This window comes from Astyanax mexicanus, chromosome 1 (genome assembly GCF_023375975.1).
Source record: "Astyanax mexicanus isolate ESR-SI-001 chromosome 1, AstMex3_surface, whole genome shotgun sequence".
Classification (NCBI taxonomy): Eukaryota; Metazoa; Chordata; class Actinopteri; order Characiformes; family Acestrorhamphidae; genus Astyanax; species Astyanax mexicanus.
In genome coordinates, this window is record NC_064408.1 from 59,154,404 (window position 1) to 59,169,598 (window position 15,195).

The following is a 15,195-nucleotide window of genomic DNA, read 5'->3' on the forward strand; positions in this document are numbered from 1 at the left end:
TTATTTCCATTCATACAGCAGTCTGATGCCTGCTTCATTAATAAGGTCTTTTCAGCTACTCACTTCAGACAACCAACCCATTGCCAAGCTACCTGCCTCAGAATAACGGTCATACTTCACTGCTCCCACTATCTCTGATAGAGTTTTTCTTGCCATGATTACCTGGGCTTGCTCACCGAAGCTTTCATGTTCTATGATCCTTTGTCTCATTACTAGATGTACAGAGGTATAAAAAATGTTGGGCATCCCTGATAATTTTCATGATTTTTCTTTGTAAATCATTGATTGTTCAGATAAGCTTTAAAATTTAAGCTAAATATATCATATATCAGATGAACACAATGATATTTGAGAAGTGAAATTAAGTGTATAGGCTTCACAGAAAGTGTGCAATAATTCTATAAACAAAATTAGGCAGGTGTATAAATTTGGGCACCCAACAAAAAAAGACATCAATATTTTTAATAGATCCGCCTTTTGCAGAAATAACAGCCTCTGATCACTTCTTATAGCTTTCCATGCATAACGCCCTCTAAATAACTCAATTTTAGTTTCATCAGTCCACAAAACCTTATTCCAAAATGAAGCTGACTCCTCCAAATGTGCTTTAGCATACCTCAACCAATTTTGTTTGTGGCGTGTGCTCAGAAAAGTCTTCTTATGCATTACTCTCTCATTCAGCCTCTCCTTGTGTAAAGTGCACTGAATAGCTGAATGATGCACAGGGACTACATCTGCAGTAAGATGATGATGTAGGTTTTTGGAGCTGGTATGTGGGTTGATCATGACTGTTCTCACCATCCATCTCCTTTGCTTATCTGAGATTTTTTTGGCCTTAACTAGAACTGTGCCTGTGTTCTTCCATTTCCTCACTCTGTTATGGAGTGAATTTTGTGCCAAAAGTTTTACGCAAAAAAATAAAATCCGCAATCAAAATGTTAAGAATCAAAAGCAAAAAGTGTATGTTGCAAATTCAAAACAGAAAAAAATATATCAAATATATATTTTTAAATATACTTGGTTACTTTATTATTCTTTGCAGTTATTTGAAAATTATTTCTGTTTGGATTTTGCCAGTCTTTGCTTTTATTTATGTGTTTTTGTGAATTTTCTGTGGGATTTTTTGGGGATTTTTCTGTTACAGACTTTTGCTTCTGGAATCTCTTGTTTGCTTCTGCTTCAGATTTTTGCTTCTGAGTTTTGGCACAGTTTTCACGGGTGGGCGGGGCTTAGAAGAAGGCCTTCCCCCTGAATTTCCATTGGTCAGCTGGTTCTGGACTGACGGTTCCCTGAACCCTCCTCTGAGACTGACCACGCCCTCAAACACCCCGCCAGCTTCAAGCGTCCTTCCAAAAACGCAGTGAACAGCAGCTTCCAGCAAACAGCAGCAGATACTTTTACAATTAAATATTATACAAACATTATGCTTAATGTTATATTATTCTCTGTTTCACTCCATTTAAAAGCTCACATTAGCGAGATGTGCTAAATATTCATGCACAAAGTAGGTAACTAGCTAACTCACTAGCTCAATGACTAGATAACTCTTACTAGTTCACTAAGTAGGTAACTCACTAGTTCACTCACTAGGTAACTCATTTGCTCACTTTTGAGGCAATTAGCTAACTTAATAGCTCACTGAGTATGTAACTAACTCACTAGTTCACTTGCTAGATAACTCACTAGTTTGCTGGCTAGGTAACTCACTAGTTCACTGAATAGGCAACTATCTAATTCACTAGCTCACTGAGTAAGTAAGTCGCTAACTGAGTAGCACACTTACTATGTAACTCACTTGTTCTAGATCATTGGCTATGTAAGTTAACTCACTAGTTCACTGTCTGAGGTAACTCACTAGCTCACTGAGTAAGTAACCAGCTAACTCATTAGCCCACTGAGTAGGTAACTCACTAGTTCACTGACTAGGTAACAATCTAATTCACTAGGTCACTGACTAGCTAACTCACTAGCTCACTGAATAGGTTACTCACTAGTTTACTGATTAGGTAATTAGCTAACTTAGCTCACTGAGTAGGTAACTAACTCACTAGTTCACTGGCTAGATAACTCACTAGTTTGCTGGCTAGGTAACTCACTAGTTCACTGAATAGGTAACTATATAATTCACTAGCTCACAGAGTAGGTAAGTAGCTAACTGAGTAGCACACTTACTATGTAACTCACTACTTCACTGGCTAGGTTACTCACTAGCTCACTGAGTAGGTAACTAGCTAACTCACTAGCTCACTGAGTAGGTAACTAGCTAACTCACTAGCTCACTGACAAGGTAACTATCATACTTGAATATTCTCGCTAATGTGAGCTTTTAAATAGAGTGAAACAGAGAATAATATAACATTAAACATAACGTTTGTATAATATTTAATTGTAAAAGTATCTGCTGCTGTTGCTGTTTGCTGGAAGCTGCTGTTCACTCCGTGTTTGGAAGGACGCTTGAAGCTGGCGGGGTGTTTGGGGGCGTGGTCAGTCTCAGACGAGGGTTCAGGGAACCCGTCAGTCCAGAACCAGATGACCAATGGAGATTCAAGGGGAAGGCCTTCTTCTAAGCCCCGCCCACCCGTGAAAACTGTGCCAAAACTCAGAAGCAAAAATCTGAAGCAGAAGCAAAAGAGAGATTCCAGAAGCAAAAGTCTTTAACAGAAAAATCCCCCCAAAAACACATAAATAAAAGCAAAGACTGGCAAAATAATTTTCAAATAACTGCAAAGAATAATAAAGTAACCAAGTATATTTAAAAATATATATTTGATATATTTTTTTCTGTTTTGAATTTGCAGCATACACTTTGCTTTTGATTCTTAACATTTTGATTGCAAATTTAATTTTTTTGTGTAAAACTTTTGGCACAAAATTCACTCCATACTCTGTTCCTCATAGTGGAAACTGACAGCTGAAATCTCTGAGAGCTGTTAGTATCTTGTCTCTAAACAATGTTGATGAACAATTTTTGTTTTCAGGTTATTTGAGAGTTGTGTTTTGAGGCTCCCATGTTGCGACTCTTCAGAAAAGATGCAAAGAGGAGAAAAACTTGCAGTTGGCCACTTTACCATTTCTCATAAATTGCCCACCTGTGTATGTAGGTCAAGGGTCAATGAGCTTTTCAATGAACACACATTTTGTGTTCCAGTAATTAGTGCTAAAGGTATTCAAATTAATAAGCCAACAAGGGTGCTCAAATTTATACACCTGGCTATTTTTGTTTTAAGAATTATTGCACACCTTCTGTAAATCCTATTAACTTAATTTCACTTCTCAAATATCACTGTGTTTGTCTGCTATATGATATATTTAACTGAAATTGCTGATTTGAACAACCAATGATTGATAAAGATAAAATCATGATACCATTGTAAGTGCTGCAAAACTAGCTTTATAAATAAATGTAATTTCATTTAATAAATTGTGGGTTTTTTTAATTAATAAAAACAAAACACATCAGAATCAGTATCGGACATTACTCAGCATTACTTTAATTAGATGGCGGAAAAACTGAATCAGGAAACCTCTAAAAAGTAGGTCAGTTAAAGGTACAGAGTCACACAGAAAATATTTACCCAAAAAAATTACACTTGAACCTCATAGTGTTCATCTTTTTTACTGGAAACAAACCCACAAACACAGACATAGCCTTTTTTTTACCCCACTGGGTTTCAGTCATATACAGTCCAGCATAATGCTGTTTTTTTCTGCTATGCTGTCATATTCCGTCACAGTGCAGCAGTGCACATACAAACAAGCCATCTTTCTGGGTCAGACGGGGTCCTCAGCAACAGAGGCATGAACTGCAGCGCCTGAGGAGTGAGCTAAATTTGGCAACAACAGACGTGAGCTAGAGAAGAAACTGATTGGTAGCACTTGCCTGAGCAACTGCTATTGACGGAGTGTATTTACCCTGTGATGCCCAAGATAATACATCCACTCAATCCTAACAGTAAAATAAGAGAATAAAAACAGCTTAACAGGACACACTTCAGTTAGGTCTAAGGATCTTAAGCAACAATTAACTGGGTAGTTAAGGTCTGTACTTGACAAAAGGTAATAACAGTAAATAAACAATAGTGTGTTCAGAGACACCAGATTCTACAGATAACAGTACACAGAAACCAACTAAACCACATAAGGCTAGATTACATTGCATTTATACTGAACAGACACCAGAACAAGTAAGCTTGTTCCTCCTAGTACTGTATACAGCTCTGGAAAAATTAAATAAGAGATCACTTAAAAATTATGAGTTTCTTTGATTTTACCAAATTGAACACCTCTGGAATATAATTAAGAGGAAGATGGATGATCACAAGCTGAATTTGCTTTAATTTATTGCACCAGGAGTGGCATAAAGTTATCCAAAAGCAGTGTGTAAGACTAGTGGAGGAGAACATGCCAAGATGCATGAAAACTGTAATTAAAAACCAGGGTTATTCCACCAAATATTGATTTAAATCTTTATGACTATAATCTTAGCTAGAAAGCTCTGCTTCTACTTGGAATTTGGGAGAAATGCTGTCTGTAGTTTAAAGAATAAAGCAACAATGTTCATTTTACTCAAACATACCTATAAAAATAAGAGAAACTGATTCAGAAAGTGGTCTCTTGGTATCAGTATATGGGATAATATTGAAAAAAAAAAAACTAAATAACATCTGCATTGGCCAATATGGCCAGTATTTCAAATTCATATTTGCTGGCATATTTATTATGGGAAGAAAAAAAGAAGTGATTGCTGGCCATGCTACAATTAGCTGACCCTTAATGTGTTACTTTAAAATCCACTGATTTAACTTAATTTTTATTTAATTTATTATTTAGTTTTAAAGTTAGAAAGCTTTATCCATTTCTCTAGTCTCTTTGGAAGTTATAAATGTGTATATCAACATCAACATCTCTGAAACTCTTCTCAAAAAAAGCAGCATAAACAGGGATTACTTTGCAGAGGTCCCGTGTCAAATCACACAATTTTTTTTTTCTTGTTTAAAACAGTCTGGTATGAACAGCGTAGACTTCAGCTAAGATTACTGAAAATCTACTAGCAAATGATACTGAACAAATATGATCACTAAATCAAATTACTCTTTCTGCACTCTCTACTAGGGCTGCAATTAATGATTATTTTGGTAGTTGACTAATCTGATGACTATTTTTTGGATTAGTCAACGATTATTTTTCCCATGCAGGTGCTCCAATGAAATAAATAGCATTTAAAAAAAAAAAGGTTAAAAAGGCCAGCACTGAAGAGAGTCTTAATAACATGAAGTCCACTTCCTCAACTATTATCATGCCTAGCAAAACAAATCTCATCCAAGGACATGAGAAAGCTCTCACTGGTCTCTGGAAGGTTTCATTCGATCAATACATGTCCGTGGGCAAAAAGGTCCCATTCATTCAGCAGCTCACAACCCTCTGTGTAGTTACATGACCCTGTTCTGTAAGCTCTGCTGCTGGAAAAGGATTTGTGTGCACTCCTGCTGTCTGACTTCAAAATAGATCATCTCCTCACCTCACACTTTACACACTAGGGCCACACAATGTATGAATTAATGTTTGCAGCAGAAGGGACATTTCTAGGGCTGTGTATCATTTTAAAATTTTCGATACTGGTAACACTGTGATATGTTGAATTCAGTACCGATACCCAAACAAAAAGTTTTTTCTAAATTGTAATCATAAAATACAAAAAAAAGATAATTATTCTCACACAACAAATTTATTTAACAGCCAACATGAGAAATTCATTTTAATATGGTCACCATGAGAGACTCCATTTTTTGGATCCTGTTGAAACAAACAGTGAGCAGGTATGTGGCTCTTTATAAAGAACAAAAATCATTGCTTGTGCTTAAACAACAAATAGTTTTCCTACGCATATTGATTTATGCCTTTCAGATTTAGTAGTCCTTTTTAAAAAACATTCAGCATTATATTAAAAAAATTATATTATATTATATTAGTGTGGTTTCCATCTGGCAGACTAGAGCTTTTTTTACTGGATTATAATATCTTAGAAGAGAAAGAGAGGAGCGAGAGACAGCACAAGTGTGTGAGAGAGAGTGAGAGTTCAAAAACAAAGAATGAAGGTTTTTTTATTATTTTAGTTAATCCACTCTGTTTATGTATACATCTTTTCATTTATATTTGCTGCCCTGTGGCTGTTATTATGAAAAACAAAATAGAAAATTTGTCTATTAGCTAACTAGAGATGGAAATGGTTAATTGGTAAAAACAGTTCCATGCCTGAATTAATCTATACATTTTTTAAAACAGCTAAATAGCTCAGCGCAGGTTAAATTAGTAGATTCTGGTGTTTGAAATGATATGTAGATTATGGCTATAGTTCACGTATCTTTAATCACTGAACTCAGAACACTCAATGCTAATATCTGAACTCAGCAGTAAGGATTGGAGGGTGCTAGCTTGGATGTTAAATGTTTTATGAGCTGAATTAATCAATGCATTTTCATATCCAAATTATGTCCCTGTGCTGGCTGGATATGGTAGGTTTTGATATGTGACCACCATGGACAAGACCTTTTAAAAGATATGCACATAGCTGGAATGGGTTACAAGACCACCAGCACAAAGCTTGATGAGAAAGAGTCCACTGCTGGTACTTCTGGCAGTAGTGTCAGACCAGAAATACACAGAAGGAGTTTGCTGATAAACTCAGAGAAGCTGGTTTGGTCTCCAAAAAAAACATTAACAAATTTTGCAGTAATGGATTTATATCTTGGAGTCTCTCTGCTCAAGAAGGCTCTTGTACAGCTCATCTACAGTTTTTCAATAATCACCTGAATGATTTAGAGAAGGCTTGGTAGAATGTGATATGTTTAAATGGACCAAAATTGAGCTCTTTGGCATCAAATCGACTCGCCATGAACTGAGGCAGAGAAATGCTGGATATGAACAAGAACAGCATCCCCACTGGCAAACATGGTGGTGAAAAACATTCTGCTTTGGGGCCGTTTCTTTGCTAAACGTACAGAAACACTGATGAACAGAGTCATGTACCATCTTGAATTAAAACCTCAATGGCCTCAATCTGAACACCCATAGTATATCCCACGGAAAATCTGTAAAGTGAGCGCAAACTTCTAGTTTCCAAACGTTATCCTAACATCGCCCATCACACTACCCGTTTTCCACTTCATGTTTCTGTTTAGAGTAGTCTGTATTTACTGTTAAAAATATAGAATCACGTTTTTATTTTAATAATAACAGTAATGATGTTGTTTGTGTGGTTAGCATACACAAATCCTGGTCCTTAACTTCGGTTTGATCAGCCCTCAGAATCACCTAAATATATATATATATATATATATATATATATATATATATATATATATATATATATATTTATATTTATATATATATATACCAATACATAGATGAAGACAATTTCCCAAACATTATCTATAAAAATGCATTTTTACATGCATTCTAGTTGTACCACCTGTACAACAAGCAATTTTAAATGTTCTGTTACACAAGCTATTTGAATTCTAAATTATTTATAATTTATAGTAATTTCTGAGTTCAGTGAGGTCCAGCGCAATCCCACTATAATAACACTGTATTATAGTCAATTATTTTTCCAGGAAAAAAAAACTGTAATCACCAGCTGTAACCAACTGAGGGTCACATGAGAGACAAACATGACATCACCGATTACTGAAGTTTGAGTTTCAGTTACACTATGAGACCAAGTCTGTGGAAACATTTGGGAATTCCACTAAAGCCCAGAAGAGACATAAACAAAAGTGATTTTGCTGATGTACTTTGCTCTCTTTGGCAGGGGATGCCTCAGCATCACCATCCTGCTCAGAGCCACAGTCTTGCAGCACTGGCCCAGTCTAGCACTCAGACATAATGATAGGCTTGGCAAAGCACCGCGGCTTCCCAGCCAGAGACAGCCTGCAGTTGGGCGCCAATCCAGACCCTCAGACTGCACTCAGCCTCCATATTCCCACATCAGCCATTCAGGGAGGAAAACAGATAAGGTGATTGCGTCTACTTATGCTGATAGCTTGGAATAAGCACCCTCTTCCAAACATTGTTTGTGCGAAGCATATTTTCCATAAAACTACAGGAAGAGTCTGTGTCAACAGTCGAACAAAGAGCTGAATAAAGTCAGACGCACGAGGCATACGTCTCTCAAACTGAACACAATCAGCTGTCACAACTGGCACTTCTAACAGACACCCAAACAAAATCAGCTGTTAAGTTTACATGGCCTTATTCGACTTTCACCTTCTGAGAGGTCAGCTGAACAGCAGAAACTGAAGAAAGCCCTCCCTTGTTTTGACTTTTCAGAGGAAATAGTTTCGAGCAGTAACAGCCCACAGGTGGCTAAAACAGTGGAGAGGCATGCAGTGGTTATTTCCTCACACTGGAAATCCTATAAAAGACATGCAGTGAGGAAGTGGGACATGACTTCTAGGTAAAACTTTCAGTACTGAAATGGCAAGAACCTTAGATAACCTTGACCAGAGATACTTACTGAACACTACCCTAGAGTAGTATGTATAGGTTTTATTAAAGGCTGACAAAACTGGAAATCACCCAAGAGTTCCAGTCAGTGAGAAGCTTAGTTTAGCAACTGGTGCAGATTGCTAAAAAGGTTAAGTAGGGTATACATGCTTCTTAGCTTAAAATAAATAAAACCCTCACACCACAATTTGGCAAGTGTTTGGAACAATTGGTTAAAAAATGGATGAGGCTATTTTTTTTTTTTTTACATTGATTTTAAACAGACAGAGCATCAGAACATGTGGCACATTTCCAATAGGTGCATTTAATCTGATAAGGGTAACAACTGCAAATTGCTTAGCCGTGAAGGTACATTCAGTTTGCACATCATGGAAGGCTATATGTCACTCTAGCATACATCTGGCATTAGACATGGTAACAACATATTTATGTTTATCTGTTCCAGAGTGCCATGTTCTGCTGACCATCCATAGTGCTGGATGATATAGCCAAAATTTATGTCACAAAAAAAATTTCAAAGTTTTGTTCAATACAATATACATTCAATATTGATATGGACAGTGTAAAAGACGCCACTCTTCGTATATGTAATCAAGCACTGATAGGGCTGGGGGATATGATAAATATATAATGATATTTAAAAAACATTTTTACATTACACAGTATTTGTGTTTTTTCACAGACAAAACACATCAGCAGTGTCAGATTCGTATGAAAAATGGTATTAAAATACTCTTTTTGTTTAGCACAGTGATTTACATTAAGATTTCTTTCTGCACATCATCCAATTTACCAGAATTATTTTCTTTTTTATTTATTTATTTACAATCTGTAATACATTTTACAGTTTGGTCACTGTTCTTTGAGCTCTGATGATATTCTGATTATGCTTTTTAAAGTATATTGTAGATACGATAAGAAAATTTGATCAAGATACAATAAACATATTGCACAGTTCTAGCAATATCTCTCGACAGGGTCTAGACAAGCTGGATGTGTGTACATTTGCACATCTGTGTCGGCACTGGGTGTAACTTAAAGTGGCTAACTGTATTAATTAGAAAATATACAATTAATACAGAAAAAATATTCTGAAAGTACTGGCGATTTATTTCAAAAAGTATGTTGTGACATACTAACTGGATATTTACTTTTTTTAAAATAATATTTACCATCTTATTGCCTAGACCATATTTGTTGGTAGTATTTTTAATGGACTGTATTTCTCTGGCTGTATAAAACCATCTTCAGTGTGTTATTTAACCTGTATTTGCAAGTCTATTTGGAGCATATGTTAGCTAGAGGCCAACAGTTATACTCCTGGAGCAGAGGAAGCCCTTTGATTAAAAGGGGTCAGTGGTTTTGGAAAATAACACTCATGCAGCAAAAATCTTCTCTCAAACACAGAATTGCATAGGTATGAAAATGTGGACTACTGTACCTCAGCACCTGCTTACAGGCATCAGTCTCCATTTCAACATCACCACATAAAAAAAAAAAAACAAGGTGAGCTGTATGCTGTACTTAAGTTCAACTTAGGTGTTTTTATTTACACCTGAGTGTGAAACAAACTGCTGTCTGAACAAAGTAACAAAAACTAACATCCAATCTAAACTGCAGCTAGTACTGTACATAGATGTGTGCAAACTAGTTATATGTGATAACACAGCCATAACAAGATTTCCTATGAAACCTTTTGACAGCAGGTTCTGGAAGAATGCAGGTGATGTGTAGGGAGGAGGCTGTTTAAGAGTCTTTGCATATTTTCTGTGAGAGAGATTTTCAAAAGCTTTTAAATACCATTCAACGTCATGAGGAGGGAGTGTGAAAAGGGAGGAACATGGAACTAAACTCCTCACTATAAGGCAGGCCCAGTTCTCTTGACCACTTGTGTTAGTAGTTAGTAACCAAAGTAAAGCATTAATAAAAAGCAAGCATGATAATCACTCTTAATACAAATGTTCTGTATTATAAAATATTTAAGGGCAGATTCCAGTAGAGGATCTAAGCCTTGCCTTGGAATACCAACCACTTTAAATAGATATTTTCCCATATAAATCAATTTAGCTCAATTTTTGAATCAGTTAAAGGACTGCATATACTGTCATATCAAAACAAGAGATCTGTATCAGATTTAGCCATTTCTAACTAAAGTGTGCATTTTTTCCAAACAAATGATCCAAACACACTGTGAAATAACAGACAAAACAGTACGTCTATTTCAAAAATGAAATATTTTATAAAAAAAATAACATTTTGTAAACTTTCAGAAGAAATAAAAAATCAGCATACACACAATCTTCCATCAGAAAAACAACACAGAACATATACATTTATCTTATTTATAAAAGTAAAAATATGGGTTCACAGACTGGCCAGCTTAGAAGCTGTAAGAAATTGTATTTAATATTGCTATTTAAAGCCGAAATTATCAGTTTATTTCCTGTTAACAAAGGTATGTGCTCCTGTGCATTTAACTGGACTAAAACACAGTAGGGGTGCCTGCTAAAGTAGCTAAAAAACATCTAAAGAAGCATTTCCATTATTTAAATGTATATTTTATTTTTTATTAAATGTATTGAAATAGAAACTTTGTTTTATTTCCAAAGTTTATTTCGAAAGAGTTGTCAAACTTGAAATCAAATATTAAACAAATTATAGTCACCATGAAAAAGTAAACATTGTCCCAAAATACCACGTTATTTCACACATTGAGTTATTTAACATTAAGGCTACATATAAATTCATATTATTCTTTTAAATTCTACTATAAAATGTTGGACAAGGCAGTAGAATATTTAAATATGGTTGATTTATAGCTTTGTACAATTGCTTATGCTTCTGTATTGATTGCTTTATTAATTTCATGTAATCTTTTAGTGCTTACAACACTGTTGCTTATTATCTTTAGTGTGCCACCAACAAATGTTTTTGTTTGTTTGTTGAGATTGATTAATGTGCTATTTTCTGTAAAATGCAATCACTTTGAAACCAATAAAACATCAAACTAAAAAAAAACAGTGTACAGTTGTTGGGACTTGTCTTTTGGCAATTTAATTCAATAAAAGCTGTATATCTCTTTACCAACACTGTTAGACAATACAATATGTCTGCATTTAAGTAAGAAGATTTTTCTCTTTTTTTTGACTGAAGAAAAAACATTTTTCCGAACCAGGATGAACTGGGACAAAACATAGTACAACAAAGGCAAAATTGGCAAGTTATGTTCATGCTGAGCTGTCCTTGCCTCATGCTGCCTCATGTTATGTTCATGCTGAGCTGTCCTTGCCTCCGCGCTCACTGGGGGTTCTGTATTATGTATATTCTATGTTTAATGTTTTGCCTGATTCTTTGTCCTGTAATCATGTTTCTGTAAAGCTGCTTTGTGCCAACACCAGTTGTAAAAAGCGCTATACAAATAAATTTGATTTGATTTGATTTGATCCTGTACTGCAGGTGTTGCCCTGATGTAAGGTACATTTTGCTGGTAAGAGGCAATGCTATAATGCATTGCCAAAACAAGATGGTATAAGGACAGCAAATATACATTAAACTGCCATTTAAGTTTAGATCATCTAGTTTTAGACTAGTTTACATCAGTATAGTTCACCACTGAGTTCAGCAAGAGGTACATTTGAGCATAATCTAACATCAAATGTGTCAGTTCTTTGTTTCTACAATTTGGACCACCTGGAGTAGGGTTTACCATATTCATTTTTAACTTTTCTGTTTAAAATTAAAAAGTCATAAACCCTATTCGTACAGGATTAATGTCTTAGTGGGACATTTGTGAAAAATATATATTTTACACTTCTATTCAGTGAATCAATACAAAAGAACCAGTGAGTTTTTTTGGCTTTCTCGGTCACATGACATTGCATTCAGTAGCTCCTCCTTTTCCACTCGCTGTTGTGTTTACAGGGATCTCCCTGAAAACAAGTGCCCAAAATGTATTTATGGTGCATGGCAGTGGACAAAAAGCTATTTTATTTTACTTGAGGTGATGAAACTCAGAGTTGTGTGTCCAGACAGGACTAAAATTACCAGAGGATCACAAAGTTCAGCAAAAAATATTAGGTAGTTCAGCCTGTAATTTTCTCAGAGAACGTCTAAGAAAAACATATATGGTCGTTCTGGACAAGAATAAAATCAAAGAGAACCCCCATAAAAAAGAAAATTAGCCCAGGACCCCCTGAGAATCTAATCCTGTCCAGATAGGGCTTTAGTAGGACATTCTTTCCTGAGACAAGCCATACTATTGCCTTGCTTACTTACTTCCTGACAGAATCTTTTCATTGGAATGCTGGCATAACTTCAGTGACACCTCGATGCACTGATGAGTAAATGTTTAAAGCCATGCAGGCCACCCGCCTGCCTTTTCCAGTAGAGCAGCTTGGAGCAGCATTCTTCTCCATGGGGCTGCTCAGCTCTGTTAACCGGTTATACTTCAAATGCTGCTGTTTTTAACCATTCAAACAAAATGTACAGCCTAGTGAGCTAGCTATATATGGCAAACTCCACTCATGTGAGGTTTTGAGAAGTGTTAAAGTACTGACATGTTCAGACACGACCACTGAGCAAAAACCCTGCCCTCCAGAGACAACAAAATACTCACCAGCTAACTAACGTAGAGTTTAACTACATGGTGAGCAGATTTGGTGGAATTCTAACAATATAACAGCTATCAATCACAATGTAGTGTAAACAACCAAACCTAGATAGCTATGAGGCTGCCGAATTTAACCAGTAAGACTACTAACGCTAGTTAACTAATATTTAGTTATAGCAAACCTAGCTTAGCTAACTACTTTCCACATTTAGCTCCATTATAAACAAAAAACAAAAACCCAGGAAGTTTAAAACCTAAACTCAGAGCAGTGAATGGAGAAATGAATCTATACCTGCTGCATTTCAGAGCTAGTTTATACAGCAAAAATATAAGAGATCACTTAAAATTATGATCTTCTTTTATTTTACCAAATTGAAAACCTCTGAAATATAATGAAGAGGAAGCTGGATGATCACAAGCCATCAAACCAAGCTGGGCTGCTTAAATGTGTGCACCAGGAGTGACAAAGTTATCCAAAAGCAGTGTGTAAGACTAGACTGGTGGAGGAGAACATGCCAAGATGCATGAAAACGTGATTAAAAACAGGGTTTTCCACCAAATATTGGTTCCTGAACTCTTAAAACTTTATGAACATGATCTTGTTCTCTTTGCATATTTGAGGTCTGAAAGCTCTGCATCTTTTTCGTTATTTCAGCCATTTCTCATTTTCTGCAAATAAATGGTGTAAATGACAATATTTTTATTTAGAATTTGGGAGAAATGTTGTCTGTAGTTTATAAAATAAAACAACGATGTTCGTTTTACTCAAACATAAACCTATATATCAGAGAAATTGATTCAGAAACTAAAGTGGTCTCTTATTTTTTTTCCAGAGCTGTATGTATGTAAAGAGGGGTAGTTTAAGACAGAAGTGAGGAGAAGTTCAGCGGTACTGGGCAGTGTCAGGCTAACTGCTGCTGCTGCTGCTGCTATATTTGTTGACTTAATTAGCCTCAGTTAACTTCAGCAATAGGAGACGTCTCTCGCTGCACCGCCGCCGACATTAGAGCAGATTCCTTGCCCCTGTCGACACGACCATTGTGGGGCATTACTGTAAACAATAGCTGGGCTTGTAGTGAACTTTCCTCGGTGAGTAGTTAAATAAGAGTGAGGTAAATCTGCGGGAATGTTCTGGTCAGTTTTGTACGGCGACTCTCCGTGTAAAGACTCCCTCCAGTATGGCAGCGTTAGGTTAGTTATGTTAACTAGCTACTTTTAAACTCCTCCGCTGAGCCACGGCGCTCTGGCCACAGGCAGCAGCAGCAGCAGCAGCAGCAGCTCCTGGAAGGTTAGTTAGCCACCTAACGCTAACTAGCCAGTTAACAACCGTAAGACAAGCAGAACTCACCCATACTGTCCTTCTTTGAGGCAGGACTGTCTCCCCTCCTATAGCTGACGTTAGCTAGCCACCTGGATGCTAGCAGTGTATAATATATGTATGTATATCTGTCTGTCCCGCTCGCGCGTCCCCGTGCCACTGAGCTGCTCTCCACCAAGTTTATTCTCGATATAAATCCATTCGCCTCTGCCGGAGAGACCACCCGTCGACCGCCCCACAGCTGCGCCTCTTATCGCCGCTGTGTTCTCCTGTTCACCGCTAAGGAAGTTATCCACAAGTCTCCACCTTTCTTGGATTTTCCCGAAACTAAACTAGTGCCACACATCTAGCAACAGACACGGCACCAAAACTCCGCGAGATTTCGACGCGCAAATCGCGCGAGACCACACGATCCACATTGGAAGTGGCGTTGGGAATTCCGAGTCATCGCCACCGAACCGAGTCCTCCAAGCCTCGCGTTTCAGTGAACCGAACGATCGGACTGGTTCAACAACTCACTGCTTTATTACAAGTCAACCCCGTTCACTTTCACACCTATGCTGTCCATACACTACACGACTCTAAAAATACTTTTAACCGCCTAAAGTCTGACACCCTCTCACCTCTAAAGACTTTTTACTCACAGACTTTTTACTCACAGGTAAGGTAAGATTTTACGGGTCACTATCTGCACTCTTGCTGAGATTCTTTCCCATTCTGGTGGAGTTTACACACAATACATATTACATATTAATCAGAGACT

General features: G+C 36.7%; 1 protein-coding gene across 1 annotated transcript in view; it reads right to left on the reverse strand.

Annotated features, from left to right (window-relative positions):
* Positions 1-14,816, reverse strand: part of LOC103029908 (CD2-associated protein) — a 57,439-nt gene extending 42,623 nt beyond the window's left edge. Inside the window, exon 1 of the mRNA XM_007245401.4 lies at positions 14,463-14,816. Within this exon, the coding sequence (XP_007245463.3) occupies positions 14,463-14,466 (4 nt within the window). The 5' untranslated portion in view covers positions 14,467-14,816. The remainder of the gene's footprint in view (positions 1-14,462) is intronic.
* Positions 14,817-15,195: the final 379 nt, after the last annotated feature.